This window comes from Oncorhynchus mykiss, chromosome 30 (assembly GCF_057628025.1).
Source record: "Oncorhynchus mykiss isolate SJ-2025 chromosome 30, ASM5762802v1, whole genome shotgun sequence".
In the NCBI taxonomy this organism is placed as follows: domain Eukaryota; kingdom Metazoa; phylum Chordata; class Actinopteri; order Salmoniformes; family Salmonidae; genus Oncorhynchus; species Oncorhynchus mykiss.
The window spans coordinates 3610896-3633719 of NC_143051.1; the positions used below are offsets into that span (position 1 = coordinate 3610896).

General features: G+C 49.2%; 1 protein-coding gene across 1 annotated transcript in view; it reads right to left on the bottom strand.

Moving 5' to 3' along the window:
* csmd2 (CUB and Sushi multiple domains 2) overlaps window positions 1–22824 on the bottom strand; it is a gene marked incomplete at its 5' end in the record, with an annotated part of 597374 nt that overhangs the window by 196783 nt on the left and 377767 nt on the right. Inside the window, 2 exons of the mRNA XM_090227432.1 lie at window positions 9545–9722; window positions 16022–16210. Of these exons, the coding sequence (XP_090083558.1) occupies window positions 9545–9722; window positions 16022–16210 (367 nt within the window). The remainder of the gene's footprint in view (window positions 1–9544; window positions 9723–16021; window positions 16211–22824) is intronic.

The following is a 22824-nucleotide window of genomic DNA, read 5'->3' on the forward strand; positions in this document are numbered from 1 at the left end:
ACTTGTCCCAAACCTCTTATGGTCGCCAGTTTGCCTGTCGCATGTCTTGCAGGTCTTGACTCACAGTCATCAAATCGCAGCAGTCTTGAGTAAGTGTGAAAGAGTTTAAGTGGCATGGTGGCACGGAAAATCGCCCTTCCACTCTCGACATCCCATAGATTAGCTGCAGCCTTGCCTCGGGACCTGTATACACCTGCTGAGATTAGCAGCCGTATATAGGCATGCAGGACAGTCTTCATCCCTTTCCAGCTGTCTCCATATTTTCGAAAACCCCTCCAGATTTGTCATGTCCAGGGTGATTTTTTTCTATTGCCGGTGTGATGAACAGGTAGAATGTTGAGGCATAGGAAACGGCATACGTTGTGGGTCCTGGGGTCATCTACGTGACCTTATGTTCTGCCATCCTTCCCTGGTAGTGGTATGAGGACCATTTGATTTTGCCGTTTTTGACAGGAAAGTCTCGCTTTCAGCTTGAGGGATTTCTTCTTCTGAAGATGACGTGTCATGCTCTGGGCTGTATTCCGCCACATCTTTATCTTCTGACACATCCTCCACTTCCTCTTCAGAATCAGACATGCAAAAAAATCTGTTCTAGAACCTGTTCAGCAGTGAAACGCACAATCATGGCTTCAGCACCTTGGACAAGACCACATGTCTGGACATGTCCGGATACGTACCCATGACAATATTAGTATCTGTTGTTTTTTCATGTTTCGATACGTGAGTAAAGGCAACATTTCACTTTTGTAATATTGGGGTCAGTCTAGGACAAGTCATCAAATTTCAAGTTGCACAATATCATGGAGGTTGTTTTCACTGCTGTGGTGTCGGATCAAAATGACCCGAGGACAGCGGGAGGGTTATTAAGTGGGATGAAATATTTCTAGAAGTCACAGAGGGGACATGGAGGGAAGTCACAGAGGGGACATGGAGGGAAGTCACAGAGTGGACATGGAGGGAAGTCACAGAGGGGACATGGAGGGACACTGGCAACATCACGCAGGTTAAATCCTATCCCTACCCTGCATTCTGAATATACGAGAGAGAGAGAGAGAGAGAGAGAGAGAAAGAGTGAGAGAGAGAAAGAGCGAGAGAGAGAGAGAGAGAGAGCGAGAGAGAGAGAGAGAAAGAGTGAGAGAGAAAGAGCGAGAGAGAGAGAGAGAGAGAAAGAGAGCGAGAGAGAGAAAGAGCGAGAGAGAGAGAAAGAGAGAGAGAGAGAGCACGAGAGAGAGAGCGAGAGAGAGAGAGAGAGAGAGAGAGAAAAAAGGGCATCTAGTATCTTGTCCAGTTGTGTCTGACAAACGCAGGGTTCTATGGACAAAGACATGATCCACTTTCCTTACATATCCTTTGAGAAAGGCAGGATATATTGTGTAGGCCTTGATCCAATTCAAGAGACAGATTCACAAGTAGCACATTTTCACAATAACACAATTTAGCACAAGGGCAACAACAACGTCAACAATAAACAAATTAACTGTATGTTATGTAACTTGTTTATACCTCAAAGACAACAAACTAAAGCTTCCCTCCAATGTTAAACCAGGAGCATTCAGTCTCAGTAGGCAGCATCCCAAAGTCCACCCTATTCCCTATATAGTGATAGGCAGCATCCCAAATTCCACCCTATTCCCTATATAGTGATAGGCAGCATCCCAAATTCCACCCTATTCCCTATATAGTGATAGGTAGCTGTCATGTACTGTCATGTTGTGTCTTGTTTCTGTCCTTTCACCCTGTCTCCCTCTGCTGGTCGTTGTTAGGTTACCTTTTCTCCCCCTCTTTCCCCCAGCTGTGCCTTGTCTCCTCCTAACTACCTCGTCACCCCTTTTCCCACCTGTTCCCTTTTTCCCTCTGATTAGTCCTCTATATCTCTCTCTGTTTCTGCTCCTGCCTTTGTCGGATTCTTGTTTGTGTTGTTCATGCCTGAACCAGACTATCGTCATGTTTGCTGCAACCTTGTCCTGTCCTGTCGGAACCTGCCGGTCCATCTGAGCCTACGTTTTGTTTTGTTATTAAAGAAGCTCTGTTTACGTTAATTCGCTTTTGGGTCCTCATTCACGCACCGTAACAGAAGAATCCGACCAAGAATGGACCCAGCGACTTCGGATCCTCTCCACTCAGCCGTCGAGATCCAGGGAGCGATGCTAGGCAGACACAAGCAGGAATTGTCTGCTGCTCGACATGCCGTTGAGACCCTGGCCACCCAAGTCTCCAACCTCACAGAACAGGTTCACCATCTCCGCCTCGATCCACCGGCCACTTCCAGGGCTTTCGAATCTCCGGAGCCCAGAATCAATAACCCGCCGTGTTACTCTGGGGAGCCCACTGAATGCCGCTTGTTCCTCACCCAGTGTGATATTGTGTTTTCTCTCCAGCCCAACACTTACTCCAGGAGCACTGCTCGTGTCGCCTACGTCATATCTCTCCTTACTGGACGGGCTCGTGAGTGGGGCACGGCAATCTGGGAGGCAAGGGCTGAGTGTACTAACCAGTATCAGGACTTTAAGGAGGAGATGATACGGGTTTTTGATCGATCTGTTTTTGGGGAGGAGGCTTCCAGGGCCCTGTCTTCCCTATGTCAGGGTAATCGATCCATAACAGACTACTCTATTGAGTTTCGCACTCTTGCTGCCTCCAGTGGCTGGAACGAGCCGGCTTTGCTCGCTCGTTTTCTGGAGGGTCTCCGCGCAGAGGTAAAGGATGAGATTCTCTCCCGGGAGGTTCCTTCCAGCGTGGATTCCTTGATTGAACTCGCTATTCGCATTGAGCGACGGGTTGATCTTCGTCACCGAGCTCGTGGAAAGGAGCTCGCGTTCTCCGTTGCCCCCCTCTCCGCATCACTACCATCTTCCTCTGCCGGCTCGGGTGCTGAGCCTATGCAGCTGGGAGGTATCCGCATCTCGACTAAGGAGAGGGAACGGAGAATCACCAACCGCCTCTGTCTCTATTGCGGTTCTGCTGGTCATTTTGTCACTTCATGTCCAGTAAAAGCCAGAGCTCATCAGTAAGCGGAGGGCTACTGGTGAGCGCTACTACTCCTGTCTCTCCTTCAAGATCCTGCACTACCTTGTCGGTCCATCTACGCTGGACCGGTTCATCAGCTTCCTGCAGTGCCTTAATAGACTCTGGGGCGGAGGGCTGTTTTATGGACGAGACCTGGGCTCGGGAACATGACATTCCTCTCAGACAGTTAAGGGAGTCCACGGCCTTGTTCGCCCTGGATGGTAGTCCTCTCCCCAGGATTCAGCGTGAGACGCTACCTTTAACCCTCACTGTTTCTGGTAATCATAGCGAAACCATTTCTTTTTTAATTTTTCGTTCACCTTTTACACCTGTTGTTTTGGGCCATCCCTGGCTAGTTTGTCATAATCCTTCCATTAATTGGTCTAGTAATTCTATCCTCTCCTGGAACGTCTCTTGTCATGTGAAATGTTTAATGTCTGCTATCCCTCCTGTTTCCTCTGTCTCTTCTTCACAGGAGGAGCCTGGTGATTTGACAGGGGTGCCGGAGGAATATCACGATCTGCGCACGGTGTTCAGTCGGTCCAGGGCCACCTCTCTTCCTCCACACCGGTCGTATGATTGTAGTATTGATCTCCTTCCGGGAACCACTCCCCCCCGGGGTAGACTATACTCTCTGTCGGCTCCCGAACGTAAGGCTCTCGAAGATTATTTGTCTGTAGCTCTTGCCGCCGGTACCATAGTCCCCTCCTCCTCTCCCGCCGGAGCGGGGTTTTCTTTTGTTAAGAAGAAGGACGGGTCCCTGCGCCCCTGCATAGATTATCGAGGGCTGAATGACATAACAGTGAAGAATCGTTATCCGCTTCCTCTTATGTCTTCAGCCTTCGAGATCCTGCAGGGAGCCAGGTTTTTCACTAAGTTGGACCTTCGTAACGCTTACCATCTCGTGCGCATCAGGGAGGGGGACGAGTGGAAGACGGCGTTTAACACTCCATTAGGGCACTTTGAATACCGGGTTCTTCCTTTCGGCCTCGCTAACGCTCCAGCTGTCTTTCAGGCATTAGTCAATGATGTCCTGAGAGACATGCTGAACATCTTTGTTTTCGTTTACCTTGACAATATCCTGATTTTTTCACCGTCACTCCAGATTCATGTTCAGCACGTTCGACGTGTCCTCCAGCGCCTTTTAGAGAATTGTCTTTTTGTGAAGGCTGAGAAGTGCTCTTTTCATGCCTCCTCCGTCACATTTCTCGGTTCTGTTATTTCCGCTGAAGGCATTAAGATGGATCCCGCTAAGGTCCAAGCTGTCATTGATTGGCCCGTCCCTAAGTCACGCGTCGAGTTGCAGCGCTTTCTCGGCTTCGCGAACTTCTATCGTCGTTTCATCCGTAATTTCGGTCAGGTGGCAGCCCCTCTCACAGCCCTTGCTTCTGTCAAGACGTGCTTTAAGTGGTCCGTTTCCGCCCAGGGAGCTTTTGATCTCCTCAAGAATCGTTTTACATCCGCACCTATCCTTGTTACACCTGACGTCTCTAGACAGTTCATTGTCGAGGTTGACGCGTCAGAGGTGGGCGTGGGAGCCATTCTTTCTCAGCGCTCCTTCTCTGACGACAAGGTCCACCCTTGCGCGTATTTTTCTCATCGCCTGTCGCCGTCGGAACGTAACTATGATGTGGGAAACCGCGAACTGCTCGCCATCCGCTTAGCCCTAGGCGAATGGCGACAGTGGTTGGAGGGGGCGACCGTTCCTTTTGTCGTTTGGACTGACCATAGGAACCTTGAGTACATCCGTTCTGCCAAACGACTTAATGCGCGTCAGGCGCGCTGGGCGCTGTTTTTCGCTCGTTTCGAGTTCGTGATTTCTTATCGTCCGGGCTCTAAGAACACCAAGCCTGATGCTTTATCTCGTCTCTTCAGTTCTTCAGTAGCCTCCACTGACCCCGAGGGGATTCTCCCTGAGGGGCGTGTTGTCGGGTTGACTGTCTGGGGAATTGAGAGGCAGGTAAAGCAAGCACTCACTCAAACTTGTCCCAGGAACCTTCTTTTCGTTCCCGTTCCTACTCGTCTGGCCGTTCTTCAGTGGGCTCACTCTGCCAAGTTAGCCGGCCACCCTGGCGTTCGGGGTATGCTTGCTTCCATTCGCCAGCGCTTTTGGTGGCCCACCCGGGAGCATGACACGCGTCGCTTCGTGGCTGCTTGTTCGGTCTGCGCGCAGACTAAGTCCGGTAACTCTCCTCCTGCCGGCCGTCTCAGGCCGCTTCCCATTCCCTCTCGACCGTGGTCTCACATCGCCTTAGATTTTGTCACCGGACTGCCTTCGTCAGCGGGGAAGACTGTTATTCTTACGGTTGTCGACAGGTTCTCTAAGGCGGCTCATTTTATTCCCCTTGCTAAGCTTCCTTCTGCTAAAGAGACGGCACAAATCATCATCGAGAATGTTTTCAGAATTCATGGCCTTCCGTCAGACGTCGTTTCGGACAGAGGTCCGCAATTCACGTCTCAATTTTGGAGGGAGTTTTGTCGTTTGATTGGGGCTTCCGTCAGTCTCTCTTCCGGCTTTCACCCCCAGTCTAACGGTCAAGCAGAACGGGCCAATCAGACTATTGGTCGCATCTTACGCAGTCTTTCTTTTCGCAACCCTGCGTCTTGGTCAGAACAGCTCCCCTGGGCAGAATACGCCCACAACTCGCTTCCTTCGTCTGCGACCGGGCTATCTCCTTTTCAGAGTAGCCTCGGGTACCAGCCTCCGCTGTTCTCATCTCAGTTCGCCGAGTCCAGCGTCCCCTCCGCTCAGGCTTTTGTCCAACGTTGCGAGCGCACCTGGAAGAGGGTCAGGTCTGCACTTTGCCGTTATAGGGCGCAGACTGTGAGGGCTGCTAATAAGCGTAGAACTAAGAGTCCTAGATATTGTCGCGGTCAGAGAGTTTGGCTCTCCACTCAGAACCTTCCCCTTAAGACCACTTCTCGCAAGTTGACCCCGCGGTTCATTGGTCCGTTCCGTATTTCTCGGATCATTAATCCTGTCGCAGTTCGACTTCTTCTTCCGCGATATCTTCGTCGCGTCCACCCGGTCTTCCATGTCTCCTGTGTCAAGCCCGTTCTTCGCGCCCCCGCTCGTCTTCCCCCCCCCCCCCCATCCTTGTCGAGGGCGCACCCATCTACAGGGTCCGTAGGATTTTGGACATGCGTCCTCGGGGCCGTGGTCATCAGTACCTAGTAGATTGGGAGGGGTACGGTCCTGAGGAGAGGAGTTGGGTTCCCTCTCGGGACGTGCTGGACCGTGCGCTGATCGATGATTTCCTCCGTTGCCGCCAGGTTTCCTCCTTGAGTGCGCCAGGAGGCGCTCGGTGAGTGGGGGGGTACTGTCATGTACTGTCATGTTGTGTCTTGTTTCTGTCCTTTCCCTTCACCCTGTCTCCCTCTGCTGGTCGTTGTTAGGTTACCTTTTCTCCCCCTCTTTCCCCCAGCTGTGCCTTGTCTCCTCCTAACTACCTCGTCACCCCTTTTCCCACCTGTTCCCTTTTTCCCTCTGATTAGTCCTCTATATCTCTCTCTGTTTCTGCTCCTGTCTTTGTCGGATTCTTGTTTGTGTTGTTCATGCCTGAACCAGACTATCGTCATGTTTGCTGCAACCTTGTCCTGTCCTGTCGGAACCTGCCGGTCCATCTGAGCCTACGTTTTGTTTTGTTATTAAAGAAGCTCTGTTTACGTTAATTCGCTTTTGGGTCCTCATTCACGCACCGTAACAGTAGCATCCCAAATTCCACCCTATTCCCTATATAGTGATAGGCAGCATTCCAAATTCCACCCTATTCCCTATATAGTGATAGGCAGCATTCCAAAGTCCACCCTATTCCCTATATAGTGATAGGCAGCATTCCAAAGTCCACCCTATTCCCTATATAGTGATAGGCAGCATCCCAAATTCCACCCTATTCCCTATATAGTGATAGGCAGCATTCCAAAGTCCACCCTATTCCCTATATAGTGCACTACTGTTGATCAGACCATATCAAATCAAATCAAATGTTATTGGTCACATACACAGATGTTATTGCGATTGCAGATAAATTATTTTGCTTCAAGTTCCGACAGTGCAGTAATATCTAACAAGCAATCTAACAAATTCACAACAACAACCTAATACACACAAGTGTAAAGGGGTGGAATAAGAATATGTACATATAAATATATGGATGGATTGATGGCCGTGATACATATATATATATGATATGAGTTATTTAAAGTGACTAGTGATACATGTATTACATACAGATGCAGTAAATGATATAGAGTACAGTATATACATATACATATGAGATGAATAATGTAGGGTATGTAGACATTATTAAAGCGAAACCTTCATTAAATCCATTTATTACATGTATTAAAGTGGCCAGAGATTTGAGTCTGTATGGAGGCAGCAGCCACTCAATGTTAGTGGTGGCTGTTCAACAGTCTAATGGCCTTGAGATAGAAGCTGTTTTTCAGTCTCTCGGTTCCAGCTGTGATGCACTTGTACTGACCTCGCCTTCTGGATGATAGCGGGGTGAACAGGCAGTGGCTCGGGTGTTTGTTGTCCTTGATGATCTTTTTGGCCTTCCTGTGACATCGGGTGCTGTAGGTGTCCTGGAGGGCAGGTAGTTTGCCCCCGGTGTTAGTGTGAGTGTAGCGAAATGCTTGTTCTGCGTTTTACAAATCGCACTTACCCTCTGGAGAGCCTTACGGTTGTGGGCGGTGCAGTTGCCGTACCAGGCGGTGATACAGCCCGACAGAATGCTCTCAAATGTGCATCTGTAAAAGTTTGTGAGGGTTTTAAGTGAAAAGCCAAATTTCGTCAGCCTCCTGAGGTTGAAGAGGCGCTGTTGCACCTTCTTCACCACGCTGTCTGTGTGGGTGGTCCATTGTCCATGATGTGTACGCCGAGGAACTTAAAACTTTCCACCTTCTCCACTACTGTCCCGTTGATGTGGGGGGGTGCTCCCTCTGCTGTTTCCTGAAGTCCACGATGATCTCCTTAGTTTTTTGGACGTTGAGTGAGAGCCCTCACCTCCTCCCTGTAGGCCGTCTTTGTTGTTGGTAATCAAGTAGTGTCGTCTGCAAACTTGGTGAGTTGGAGGCGTGCATGGTCATGGGTGAACAGGGACTTCCTTGGGACCAAGGTGATATGGTCCTTGACTAGTCTCTCAAAGCACTTCATGATGACGGAAGTCGTTTAGCTCAGTTACCTTAGCTTTCTTGGGAACAGGAACAATGGTGGCCCTCTTGAAGCATGTGGGAACAGCAGACTGGGATAAGGATTGATTGAATATGTCCGTAAACACACCAGCCAGCTGGTCTGTGCATGCTCTGAGCACACGGCTGGGGATGCCGTCTGGGCAGGCAGCCTTGGGAGGGTTAACACGTTTAAATGTTTTACTCACGTTGGCCACGGAGAAGGAGAGCCCACAGGCTTTGGTAGGAGGCCTCTTTGTCCTCAAAGCGAGCAAAGAAGTTGTTACATTTGTCTGGGAGCAAGAAGTTGATATCCGCGACGGGGCTGGTTTTCTTTCTTGTATTCTGTGATTGACTGTAGACCCTGCCAAATACGTCACATGTTTGAGCCATTGAATTGCAACTCTACTTTGTCTCTATACTGACGCTTAGCTTGTTTGATTGCCTTGCAGAGGGAATAGCTACACTGTTTGTATTCGGTCATGTTCCCAGTCGCCTTACCATGATTAAAAGTGGTTGTTCGCGCTTTCAGTTTTGCGCAAATGCTGCCATCAATCCATGGTTTCTGGTTAGGAAAGGTTTTCATAGTCACAGTGGGTACAACATAACCAATGCACTTGCTTATAGCGTATATCTCAATGTTGTTTTCTGAGGTTGCCCAGAAGATTGGTCAGGCTTGCATTGGATAGACCTGAGCATGGGCGTCTCCTGTTTCGGTTTTTGTCTATAGGCTGGATTCAACAAAATGGAGTCATGGTCAGATTTGCCTAAGGGAGGGAGGGGGAGGGCTTTGTATGCATCGCGAAAGTTAGAGTATCAATGGTCCAGAATGCTACGAGCTTGTGTTGCGCGTTCGATATGATACTAGATTTTAGGGAGCCTTGTTCTCAGATTAGCTTTGTTTAAAATCCCCAGCTACAATAAATTCAGCCTCAGGATATATGGTTTCCAGTGAAGTCCAGTTCTTTCAGGGCCATCGAGGTATCTGCTTGGGGGGTGATATACACGAGGTATCTGCTTGGGGGGTATTATACATGGTTGTGACTATAGCCTAAAATAATTATCTTGGTAGATAATGCCATCTGCATTTGATTGTAAGGAATTCTAGGTCAGGTGAACAAAAGGACTTGTATGTTGTTACGATTCCACCATGAGTTGTTAATCCTAAGGCATACGCCCTTCTTCTTACAAGAGAGATGTTGGTTTCTGTCGGCGCGACGTGTGAAGAAACAGGGTACCGACTCTGACAACATATCCCGAGTAAGCCATGTTTCCGTGAAACATAAAATGTTACAATCTCTGATGTCTCTCTGGAAATCTCTGGAAATCAACTCAATATACTCAAAATATATATATATATACTCACCAGACAGTGATGAAGTCATGTGGCCCATGGACCTGCAGTAGGGTAAAGTTGAGTCTGACACCCAGGCCTGTTGCTACGGTGATCAGCCAGGTACAGTCAGCAGAGCTGGGGTACTCCTCCGGATAACCAGGAGAGAAGATAGTTCCGTTGTCTGACTTGATGTTACCCCCACAAGGCACTGGGGAGATGGGTAAGAGAGAGGTGGGATGATAGGGGTGGAGAGAGAGAGAGAGAGAGAGAAAGAGAGAGAGAGAGAGAGACAAAGAGAGACCGAGAGAGAGAGAGAGTGAGTGAGACAGAGAGAGAGAGACAGAGAGAGAGAGAGAGATACAGAGAGAGAGACAGATAGAGAGAGAGAGAGAGAGACACAGAGAGAGAGTGAGACAGAGAGAAGGAGAGAGACAGAGAGAGACAGAGAGAGAGACAGAGAGAGACAGAGAGAGAGAGAAGGAGAGAGACCAAGAGAGAGAGAGAGAGAGAGAGAGAGAGAGAGAGAGGAGGATAGAGAACAGATATTAAACACAACAGACCCAAGAATAAAACCAGAGGAATCTCCCTCTCTCTTTCTCTGAGGTGCTGAAACGGTTGTCAGAGCAGAAGATTACCCAGAAAGCCTGTTAGCGAGCAAGGCCTGGTTTGGAGTGTTCCAGGAAGATAAGGCCATAACCCCGTCCCAGTGGACGCCACGTGGGGCTGGGGAGGGAAGGAGGGATGGAGTGGTGGAGGAAACAAGGGTCTAGGGAGGGAGGGATGGAGAGGATTTTACAAGGGTCTAGGGAGGGAGGGATGGAGGGGTGAGAAGGATTTTACAAGGGTCTGGGGACAGATGGATGGAGGGTGGGAGGGAGGGAAGCACTGGAGAGGTGTGTGTGTGTGTGTGTGTGTGTGTGTGTGTGTGTGTGTGTGTGTGTGTGTGTGTGTGTGTGTGTGTGTGTGTGTGTGTGTGTGTGTGTGTGTGTTCGTGTGTTAGGGGGTAGTAGTGTTGCTGGGCAGTAGAGGACACTAGTTGTGTGACAATGAGACAACCATGTAAGAACATACTCCTCCTCCTAACCCTCAACTCTGACCCCACTGGACCCTCCAACCCCCCTCCTCCTACACCTCAACTCTGACCCCACTGGACCCTACAACCCCCCCTCCTCCTACCTCTCAACTCTGACCCCACTGGGCCCGACTACCCCCCCTCCTCCTACCGCTCAACTCTGACCCCACTGGACCCTCCAACCCCCCCTCCTCCTACCCCTCATCTCTGACTCTCAGAGCCACAGGACATATCTCCTGAGATTCTTTGTCTCCCCTTGGTACTGACACACACACACACACACACACACACACACACAACAACCAACACACACACACACACACACACACACACAGACACACACACACACACACACAGACAGATACACACAAACATACAATTACAGTAGTACATCCTTCCCTTTAGCTAACAGTATTACAGTAGTACATCCTTCCCCTTATCTAACAGAATTACAGTAGTACACACAAAACAAACAACACAGATACACACATACATACACAAACACACACACACAACAACCAACACACAGACACACACACACACACACACACACACACACTCACTCCCCTGAGCGCAATAGATGAATAGAATCAGAGTAGTACCTCCTTCCCCTTAGCGAACAGAGTTACAGTAGTACATCCTTCCCCTTATCTAACAGTATTACAGTAGTACATCCTTCCCCTTATCTAACAGAATTACAGTAGTACATCCTTCCCCTTAGCTAACAGAATTACAGTAGGACATCCTTCCCCTTAGCTAACATAATTACAGTAGTACATCCTTCCCCTTAGCTAACAGAATTACAGTAGTACATCCTTCCCCTTAGCTAACAGAATTACAGTAGTACATCCTTCGCCTTAGCTAACAGAATTACAGTAGTACATCCTTCCCCTTAGCTAACAGAATTACAGTAGTACATTCTTCCCCTTAGCTAACAGAATTACAGTAGTACGTCCTTCCCCTTAGCTAACAGAATTACAGTAGTACATCCTTCCCCTTAGCTAACAGAATTACAGTAGTACATTCTTCCCCTTAGCTAACAGAATTACAGTAGTACATCCTTCCCCTTAGCTAACAGAATTACAGTAGTACATTCTTCCCTTTAACTAACAGAATTACAGTAGTACATCCTTCCCCTTAGCTAACAGAATTACAGTAGTACATTCTTTCCTTTAACTAACAGAATTACAGTAGTACATCCTTCCCCTTAGCTAACAGAATTACAGTAGTACATCCTTCCCCTTAGCTAACAGTATTACAGTAGTACATCCGTCCCCTTATCTAACAGAATTACAGTAGTACATCCTTCCCCTTTGCTAACAGAATTACAGTAGTACATTCTTCCCCTTAGCTAACAGAATTACAGTAGTACATCCTTCCCTTTAACTAACAGAATTACAGTTTCAGTCTGATGAGAGTAAAGAAAATCCTTATTAAGGGTGCCTCGCCTTAACGTTCTGTTGAAGACCTTCTTAAGTTGGTGATAGAAGTACCAAGTCATCAGCATATAGCAGGTATTTCACCTCTGTGTTAAATAGTGTCCTGGGGCTGCAGTCATCAGCATATAGCAGGTATTTCACCTCTGTGTTAAATAGTGTGAGTCCTGGGGCTGCAGTCATCAGCATATAGCAGGTATTTCACCTCTGTGTTATATAGTGTGAGTCCTGGGGCTGCAGTCATCAGCATATAGCAGGTATTTCACCTCTGTGTTAAATAGTGTGAGTCCTGGGGCTGCAGTCATCAGCATATAGCAGGTATTTCACCTCTGTGTTAAATAGTGTCCTGGGGATGCAGTCATCAGCATATAGCAGGTATTTCACCTCTGTGTTAAATAGTGTCCTGCAGAATGGTCCAACATGTCTGCTAATTCATTGATATAAATATTGAAAAGGTTTGGACTCAAACTGCAGCCTTGTCTCACACCTCGACATTGCGACAATAAATATGTTCTTTGGTTTTTGATATTTATTGCTCACTTGTTTTCTGTGTACATATATTTTCTTAAGTCATACACCTGACCACCAAACCCACTTTGGAGAACTCTGAAGAATAGACCAATCAAATGCTTTTTTAAAGTAAAAAAAGAAACAAAAGATTTTGATGTCCTTTGTTTTTGGTGTTTATTCGAAAGTATTCGGCCCCCTTGAACTTTGCGACCTTTTGCCACATTTCAGGCTTCAAACATAAAGATATAAAACTGTATTTTTTTGTGAAGAATCAACAACAAGTGGGACACAATCACAAAGTGGAACGACATTTATTGGATATTTCAAACTTTTTTAACAAATCAAAAACTGAAAAATTGGGCGTGCAAAATTATTCAGCACCTTTAAGTTAATACTTTGTAGCGCCACCTTTTGCTGCGATTACAGCTGTAAGTCGCTTGGGGTATGTCTCTATAGTTTTGCACATCGAGAGACTGAATTTTTTTCCCATTCCTCCTTGCAAAACAGCTCGAGCTCAGTGAGGTTGGATGGAGAGCATTTGTGAACAGCAGTTTTCAGTTCTTTCCACAGATTCTCGATTGGATTCAGGTCTGGACTTTGACTTGGCCATTCTAACACCTGGATATGTTTATTTTTGAACCATTCCATTGTAGATTTTGCTTTTTGTTTTGGATCATTGTCTTGTTGGAAGACAAAACTCCGTCCCAGTCTCAGGTATTTTGCAGACTCCATTAGGTTTTCTTCCAGAATGGTCCTGTATTTGGCTCCATCCATCTTCCCATCAATTTTAACCATCCTCCCTGTCCCTGCTGAAGAAAAGCAGGCCCAAACCATGATGCTGCCACCACCATGTTTGACAGTGGGGATGGTGTGTTCAGGGTGATGAGCTGTGTTGCTTTTACGCCAAACATAACGTCTTGTATTGTTGCCAAAAAGTTCAATTTTGGTTTCATCTGACCAGAGCACCTTCTTCCACATGTTTGGTGTGTCTCCCAGGTGGCTTGTGGCAAACTTTAAACGACACATTTTATGGATATCTTTAAGAAATGGCTTTCTTCTTGCCACTCTTCCATAAAGGCCAGATTTGTGCAATATACGACTGATTGTTGTCCTATGGACAGAGTCTCCCACCTCAGCTGTAGATCTCTGCAGTTCATCCAGAGTGATCATGGGCCTCTTGGCTGCATCTCTGATCAGTCTTCTCCTTGTATGAGCTGAAAGTTTAGAGGGACGGCGAGGTCTTGGTAGATTTGCAGTGGTCTGATACTCCTTCCATTTCAATATTATCGCTTGCACAGTGCTCCTTCGGATGTTTAAAGCTTGGGAAATATTTTTGTATCCAAATCCGGCTTTAAACTTCTTCACAACAGTATCTCGGACCTGCCTGGTGTGTTCCTTGTTCTTCATGATGCTCTCTGCGCTTTTAACGGACCTCTGAGACTATCACAGTGCAGGTGCATTTATGCGGAGACTTGATTACACACAGGTGGATTGTATTTATCATCATTAGTCATTTAGGTCAACATTGGATCATTCAGAGATCCTCACTGAACTTCTGGAGAGAGTTTGCTGCACTGAAAGTAAAGGGGCTGAATAACTTTGCACGCCCAATTTTTCAGTTTTTCATTTGTTAAAAAAGTTTGAAATATCCAATAAATGTCGTTCCACTTCATGATTGTGTCCCACTTGTTGTTGATTCTTCACAAAAAAATACAGCTTTATATCTTTATGTTTGATGCCTGAAATGTGGCAAAAGGTCGCAAAGTTCAAGGGGGCCGAATACTTTCGCAAGGCACTGTATATATGGTCAGTAGTCTTCCAGTTTTCTTGTGTTTTTTCCAATGTATTTCACTCTTCATTAGCTACTGCTCAATTTGAAACTCTCTCTCTCTGTCTCTCTCTGTCCCTCCCTCTGTCCCTCTCTCTCTATCCCTCCCTCTGTCCCTCTCTCTGTCTCTCTCTCTGTCCCTCTCTCTGTCTCTCTCTTTCCTCTCTCTCTCTCTGACCCTCTCTCTCTGTCCCTCTCTCTCTCTCGCTCTGTCTCTCTCTCTGTCCCTCTCTCTGTCCCTCTCTATGTCTCTCTCTTTCCCTCTCTCTCTGTCCCTCTCTCTGTCTCTCTCTCGCTCTCTGTCTCCTCTCTCTTTCCCTCTCTCTCTGTCCCTCTCTCTGTCTCTCTCTGTCTCTCTCTTTCCCTCTCTCTGTCTCTCTCTTTCCCTCTCTCTGACCCTCTCTCTCTGTCCCTCTCTCGCTGTCCCTATCTCTGTCTCTCTCTCTGTCCCTCTCTCTGTCTCTCTCTCTCTGTCTCTCTCTCTGTCCCTCTCTCTGTCTCTGTCTCTCTCTCTGTCCCTCTCTCTGTCCCTCTCTCTGTCCCTCTCTCTGTCCCTCTCTCTGTCCCTCTCTCTCTCTCTCTCTCTCTCTCTCTCTCTGTCCCTCGCTGTCCCTCTGTTCCTCTCTGTCCCTCTCTCTGTCCCTCTCTCTGTCTCTCTCTCTGTCTCTCTCTTTCCCTCTCTCTGTCCCTCTCTCTCTCTCTCTCTCTCTCTGACCCTCTCTCTCTGTCCCTCGCTCTCTCTCTCTGCGTCTTCCTTCTGTATCTCATGCCCTCTCATCATGTATTAAAGCCAAATCAATTACATTCACAGTCAGAGACCCTCGCAGGAGTGCTGGAGTTGGGTTGGTGTATCACACACGTAGGCGTTACACACATATGCTCACATGCATACAAAGGCACGCACCCACCCACACACTCTGTGAGACTCTGAGGAGTCTCTCTCTCTCTCTCTCTCCCTCTCTCTCCCTCTCTCTCCCTCTCTCCCTCTCTCCCTCTCGCTCTCCCTCTCCCTCTCTTTAGCTCTAGCTCTAGCTCTAGCTCTCTCTCCTCAGTTATTCCACCCCATCTATCTTCCAACACGTCCATTCAAGGACCCCTGTCACGGGTGTCACCTCTCCTGCATGCCTGTAATTTGACCAGCCTTCTTCAATAATTGACAGAGAGTGTGAGAATGTGGGTGAAGGGCGAGACGGAGAAGAGAGTACCCATTACTTTGTCTCCATCTCCCCTGACTTTGGTCCTGTCCCAAAATGAAAACCTATTCCCTATGTGACACAATACTTTCTCTCCATTTCGTTCCCTTTTCTCCTTGGAGTTTGTATTGATTCCTCTGAAGACCTCGAGTCCGGTAATGGAAGGTGGTTAATGCGGGTTCATTTGAATTATTCATAAGAGTTCATCCGGAACCTACGCTCGGAGGCCTCCGGGAATGATGACACTACCGTTCAGTAGACTAGACACAGGAAATGTGTGTTATGGATGCTTCTAGGAAGAGGGGTATGTTGGTGCTTTAAGTTGTTTCTTAGGTCCGTTTTCTAAGTTGAACAGGAAGTAGTTGGACCAACTACTAGTAGTATGGGTGGTGCTAGCAAATTACGGACCAACGAGGTGTTAGTATGGGTGGGACTAGCAAATCACAGTTAAGGTCTGTAGTGTGTTACCTTCACAGCGAGGGAAGGGGCGGTCCCAGTTGCGTGTGGTCCCGTGTTCGCAGGTCAGGATGGAATGTCCCATTAGCTGGTAGCCGGGGAGGCACTCAAAGGAAATGGACTGGCCCACGTTGTAGCCTGCCCCCACCACCACGCCGTAACGGAAGGGCTCTGGGTCCAGACACTCATTAAGCTCATAGGCTGGGGAGGAAGGAAGGAAGGAAGGAAGGAAGGAAGGGAGGGAGGGAGGGAGGGAGGGAGGGAGGGAGGGAGGGAGGGAGGGAGGGAGGGAGGGAGGGAGGGAGGGAGGGAGGGAGGGAGGGAGGGAGGGAGGGAGGGAGGGAAGGAAGGAAGGAAGGAAGGAAGGAAGGAAGGAAGGAAGGAAGGAAGGAAGGAAGGAAGGAAGGAAGGAAGGAAGGAAGGAAGAAAGAAAGAAAGAAAGAAAGAAAGAAAGAAAGAAAGAAAGAAAGAAAGAAAGAAAGAAAGAAAGAAAGAAAGAAAGAAAGAAAGAAAGAAAGAAAGAAAGAAAGAAAGAAAGAAAGAAAGAAAGAAAGAAAGAAAGAAAGAAAGAAAGGAAGGAAGGAAGGAAGGAAGGAAGGAAGGAAGGAAGGAAGGAATAAAGAAGACAGTCAAACAAGAGAATGAAAGCTGCCTAACAATCTGTGCAAGCAGTCTTTTTATACTAGTCTGTGTGCAGTGTTCTTATGATTCATGTTTTAATCCAATCGATACAGAACTAGGAAATAGCTGAGAAATATGCATTCTGTTCGGAGAGAGAGACACAGAAGAATGTTCTTCATGAGTCATAGATTTTGTATTGAGGAACACAACTAAGTAGACGTCGTTTCTATTAAAAACCTGCTTGTTCAATCTCGGTATGAGGGAGATGTGGACAGAGGAAGAACGGTATGAGGGAGAGGTGGACAGAGGAAGAACGGTATGAGGGAGATGTGGACAGAGGAAGGGAGAACGGTATGAGGGAGATGTGGACAGAGGAAGGGAGAACGGTATGAGGGAGATGTGGACAGAGGAAAAACGGTATGAGGGAGAGGTGGACAGAGGAAGAACGGTATGAGGGAGATGTGGACAGAGGAAGGGAGAACGGTATGAGGGAGATGTGGACAGAGGAAGGGAGAACGGTATGAGGGAGATGTGGACAGAGGAAGGGAGAACGGTATGAGGGAGATGTGGACAGAGGAAGGGAGAACGGTATGAGGGAGATGTGGACAGAGGAAGGGATAACGGTATGAGGGAAATGTGGACAGAGGAAGGGAGAACGGTATGAGGGAGAGGTGGACAGAGGAAGGGAGAACGGTATGAGGGAGATGTGGACAGAGGAAGGGAGAACGGAATGAGGGAGAGGTGGACAGAGGAAGGGAGAACGGTATGAGGGAGATGTGGACAGAGGAAGGGAGAACGGTATGAGGGAGAGGTGGACAGAGGAAGGGAGAACGGTATGAGGGAGATGTGGACAGAGGAAGGGAGAACGGTATGAGGGAGAGGTGGACAGAGGAAGGGAGAACGGTATGAGGGAGAGCTGGACAGAGGAAGGGAGAACAGTATGAGGGAGATGTGGACAGAGGAAGGGAGAACGGTATGAGAGAGAGGTGGACAGAGGCAGGGAGAACGGTATGAGGGAGAGGTGGACAGAGGAAGGGAGAACAGTATGAGGGAGATGTGGACAGAGGAAGGGAGAACGGTATGAGGGAGATGTGGACAGAGGAAGGGAGAACGGTATGAGGGAGAGGTGGACAGAGGCAGGGAGAACGGTATGAGGGAGAGGTGGACAGAGGCAGGGAGAACGGTATGAGGGAGATGTGGACAGAGGAAGGGAGAACGGAATGAGGGAGATGTGGACAGAGGAAGAACGGTATGAGGGAGAGGTGGACAGAGGAAGGGAGAACGGTATGAGGGAGATGTGGACAGAGGAAGGGAGAACGGTATGAGGGAGATGTGGACAGAGGAAGGGAGAACGGTATGAGGGAGAGGTGGACAGAGGAAGGGAGAACGGTATGAGGGAGAGGTGGACAGAGGAAGGGAGAACGGTATGAGGGAGATGTGGACAGAGGAAGGGAGAACGGAATGAGGGAGAGGTGGACAGAGGAAGGGAGAACGGTATGAGGGAGATGTGGACAGAGGAAGGAAGAACGGTATGAGGGAGAGGTGGACAGAGGAAGGGAGAACGGTATGAGGGAGATGTGGACAGAGGAAGGGAGAACGGTATGAGGGAGAGGTGGACAGAGGAAGGGAGAACGGTATGAGGGAGAGCTGGACAGAGGAAGGGAGAACAGTATGAGGGAGATGTGGACAGAGGAAGGGAGAACGGTATAAGGGAGAGGTGGACAGAGGCAGGGAGAACGGTATGAGGGAGAGGTGGACAGAGGAAGGGAGAACAGTATGAGGGAGATGTGGACAGAGGAAGGGAGAACGGTATGAGGGAGAGGTGGACAGAGGCAGGGAGAACGGTATGAGGGAGAGGTGGACAGAGGCAGGGAGAACGGTATGAGGGAGATGTGGACAGAGGAAGGGAGAACGGAATGAGGGAGATGTGGACAGAGGAAGGGAGAACGGTATGAGGGAGATGTGGACAGAGGAAGGGAGAACGGTATGAGGGAGATGTGGACAGAGGAAGGGAGAACGGTATGAGGGAGATGTGGACAGAGGAAGGGAGAACGGTATGAGGGAGATGTGGACAGAGGAAGGGAGAACGGTATGAGGGAGAGGTGGACAGAGGAAGGGAGAACGGTATGAGGGAGATGTGGACAGAGGAAGGGAGAACGGAATGAGGGAGAGGTGGACAGAGGAAGGGAGAACGGTATGAGGGAGATGTGGACAGAGGAAGGGAGAACGGTATGAGGGAGATGTGGACAGAGGAAGGGAGAACGGTATGAGGGAGAGGTGGACAGAGGAAGGGAGAACGGTATGAGGGAGAGCTGGACAGAGGAAGGGAGAACAGTATGAGGGAGAGGTGGACAGAGGCAGGGAGAACGGTATGAGGGAGAGGTGGACAGAGGAAGGGAGAACAGTATGAGGGAGATGTGGACAGAGGAAGGGAGAACGGTATGAGGGAGAGGTGGACAGAGGCAGGGAGAACGGTATGAGGGAGAGGTGGACAGAGGCAGGGAGAACGGTATGAGGGAGATGTGGACAGAGGAAGGGAGAACGGAATGAGGGAGATGTGGACAGAGGAAGGGAGAACGGTATGAGGGAGATGTGGACAGAGGAAGGGAGAACGGTATGAGGGAGATGTGGACAGAGGAAGGGAGAACGGTATGAGGGAGATGTGGACAGAGGAAGGGAGAACGGTATGAGGGAGATGTGGACAGAGGAAGGGAGAACGGTATGAGGGAGAGGTGGACAGAGGAAGGGAGAACGGTATGAGGGAGATGTGGACAGAGGAAGGGAGAACGGAATGAGGGAGAGGTGGACAGAGGAAGGGAGAACGGTATGAGGGAGATGTGGACAGAGGAAGGGAGAACGGTATGATGGAGATGTGGACAGAGGAAGGGAGAACGGTATGAGGGAGATGTGGACAGAGGAAGGGAGAACGGAATGAGGGAGAGGTGGACAGAGGAAGGGAGAACGGTATGAGGGAGATGTGGACAGAGGAAGGGAGAACGGTATGAGGGAGAGGTGGACAGAGGAAGGGAGAACGGTATGAGGGAGATGTGGACAGAGGAAGGGAGAACGGTATGAGGGAGAGGTGGACAGAGGAAGGGAGAACGGTATGAGGGAGATGTGGACAGAGGAAGGGAGGACGTAATGAGGGAGAGGTGGACAGAGGAAGGGAGAACGGTATGAGGGAGATGTGGACAGAGGAAGGGAGAACGGTATGAGGGAGAGGTGGACAGAGGAAGAACGGTATGAGGGAGAGGTGGACAGAGGAAGGGAGAACGGTATGAGGGAGATGTGGACAGAGGAAGGGAGAACGGTATGAGGGAGATGTGGACAGAGGAAGGGAGAACGGTATGAGGGAGATGTGGACAGAGGAAGGGAGAACGGTATGAGGGAGATGTGGACAGAGGAAGGGAGAACGGTATGAGGGAGATGTGGACAGAGGAAGGGAGAACGGAATGAGGGAGAGGTGGACAGAGGAAGGGAGAACGGTATGAGGGAGATGTGGACAGAGGAAGGGAGAACGGTATGAGGGAGAGGTGGACAGAGGAAGGGAGAACGGTATGAGGGAGAGCTGGACAGAGGAAGGGAGAACAGTATGAGGGAGATGTGGACAGAGGAAGGGAGAACGGTATGAGGGAGAGGTGGACAGAGGCAGGGAGAACGGTATGAGGGAGAGGTGGACAGAGGAAGGGAGAACAGTATGAGGGAGATGTGGACAGAGGAAGGGAGAACGGTATGAGGGAGAGGTGGACAGAGGCAGGGAGAACGGTATGAGGGAGAGGTGGACAGAGGCAGGGAGAACGGTATGAGGGAGATGTGGACAGAGGAAGGGAGAACGGAATGAGGGAGATGTGGACAGAGGAAGAACGGTATGAGGGAGAGGTGGACAGAGGAAGGGAGAACAGTATGAGGGAGATGTGGACAGAGGAAGGGAGAACGGTATGAGGGAGATGTGGACAGAGGAAGGGAGAACGGTATGAGGGAGAGGTGGACAGAGGAAGGGAGAACGGTATGAGTGAGAGGTGGACAGAGGAAGGGAGAACGGTATGAGGGAGATGTGGACAGAGGAAGGGAGAACGGAATGAGGGAGAGGTGGACAGAGGAAGGGAGAACGGTATGAGGGAGATGTGGACAGAGGAAGGGAGAACGGTATGAGGGAGAGGTGGACAGAGGAAGGGAGAACGGTATGAGGGAGATGTGGACAGAGGAAGGGAGAACGGTATGAGGGAGAGGTGGACAGAGGAAGGGAGAACGGTATGAGGGAGAGGTGGACAGAGGAAGGGAGAACGGTATGAGGGAGATGTGGACAGAGGAAGGGAGAACGGTATGAGGGAGATGTGGACAGAGGAAGGGAGAACGGTATGAGGGAGAGGTGGACAGAGGAAGGGAGAACGGTATGAGGGAGAGGTGGACAGAGGAAGGGAGAACGGTATGAGGGAGATGTGGACAGAGGAAGGGAGAACGGAATGAGGGAGAGGTGGACAGAGGAAGGGAGAACGGTATGAGGGAGATGTGGACAGAGGAAGGGAGAACGGTATGAGGGAGAGGTGGACAGAGGAAGGGAGAACGGTATGAGGGAGAGGTGGACAGAGGAAGGGAGAACGGTATGAGGGAGAGGTGGACAGAGGAAGGGAGAACGGTATGAGGGAGAGGTGGACAGAGGAAGGGAGAACGGAATGAGGGAGAGGTGGACAGAGGAAGGGAGAACGGTATGAGGGAGATGTGGACAGAGGAAGGGAGAACGGTATGAGGGAGAGGTGGACAGAGGAAGGGAGAACGGTATGAGGGAGATGTGGACAGAGGAAGGGAGAACGGTATGAGGGAGAGGTGGACAGAGGAAGGCAGAACGGTATGAGGGAGATGTGGACAGAGGAAGGGAGAACGGTATGAGGGAGAGCTGGACAGAGGAAGGGAGAACAGCATGAGGGAGATGTGGACAGAGGAAGGGAGAAAGGTATGAGGGAGAGGTGGACAGAGGCAGGGAGAACGGTATGAGGGAGAGGTGGACAGAGGAAGGGAGAACAGTATGAGGGAGATGTGGACAGAGGAAGGGAGAACGGTATGAGGGAGAGGTGGACAGAGGCAGGGAGAACGGTATGAGGGAGAGGTGGACAGAGGCAGGGAGAATGGTATGAGGGAGAGGTTGTTTGCAGTGTGTGTTTTCGATTAGTCACTCTACATTGTCAATCTGCATTGAATGGCCTCCTCCATTAGAGGACAGTGTGGTAGACACAGAATGGCCTCCTCCCTTAGAGGACAGTGTGGTAGACACGGAATGGCCTCCTTCATTGGTGGACAGTATTTAACTCGGCAAGTCAGTTAAGAACAAATTATTATTTACAATGACTGCCTACCCCAGCCAACACTGGGCCAATTGAACACCGCTCTGTGGTACTCCCCATCACGGCCGGGATATGATACAGCCTGGATTGAAGCCAGGGTCTGTTGTGACGCCTCTTGCAATGAGATGCAGCGCTTTAGACCGCTGTGCTAAGTCTTCGTCACAAGAGTCATTATCTACCCAGTCACATATAGCGTAGCGACAAGAGTCATTATCTACCCATTCACATATCGCGTAGCGACAAGAGTCATTATCTACCCAGTCACATATCGCGTAGCGACAAGAGTCATTATCTACCCAGTCACATATAGCGTAGCGACAAGAGTCATTATCTACCCAGTCACATATCGCGTAGCGACAAGAGTCATTATCTACCCAGTCACATATCGTGTAGCGACAAGAGTCATTATCTACTCAGTCACATATAGCGTAGCGACAAGAGTCATTATCTACCCAGTCACATATCGCGTAGCGACAAGAGTCATTATCTACCCAGTCACATATCGCGTAGCGACAAGAGTCATTATCTACCCAGTCACATATAGCGTAGCGACAAGAGTCATTATCTACCCAGTCACATATAGCGTGGCGACAAGAGTCATTATCTACCAAGTCACATATAGCGTAGCGACAAGAGTCATTATCTACCCAGTCACATATAGCGTAGCGACAAGAGTCATTATCTACCCAGTCACATATAGCGTAGCGACATGAGTCATTATCTACCCAGTCACATATAGCGTAGCGACATGAGTCATTATCTACCCAGTCACATATAGCGTAGCGACATGAGTCATTATCTACCCAGTCACATATAGCGTAGCGACATGAGTCATTATCTACCCAGTCACATATA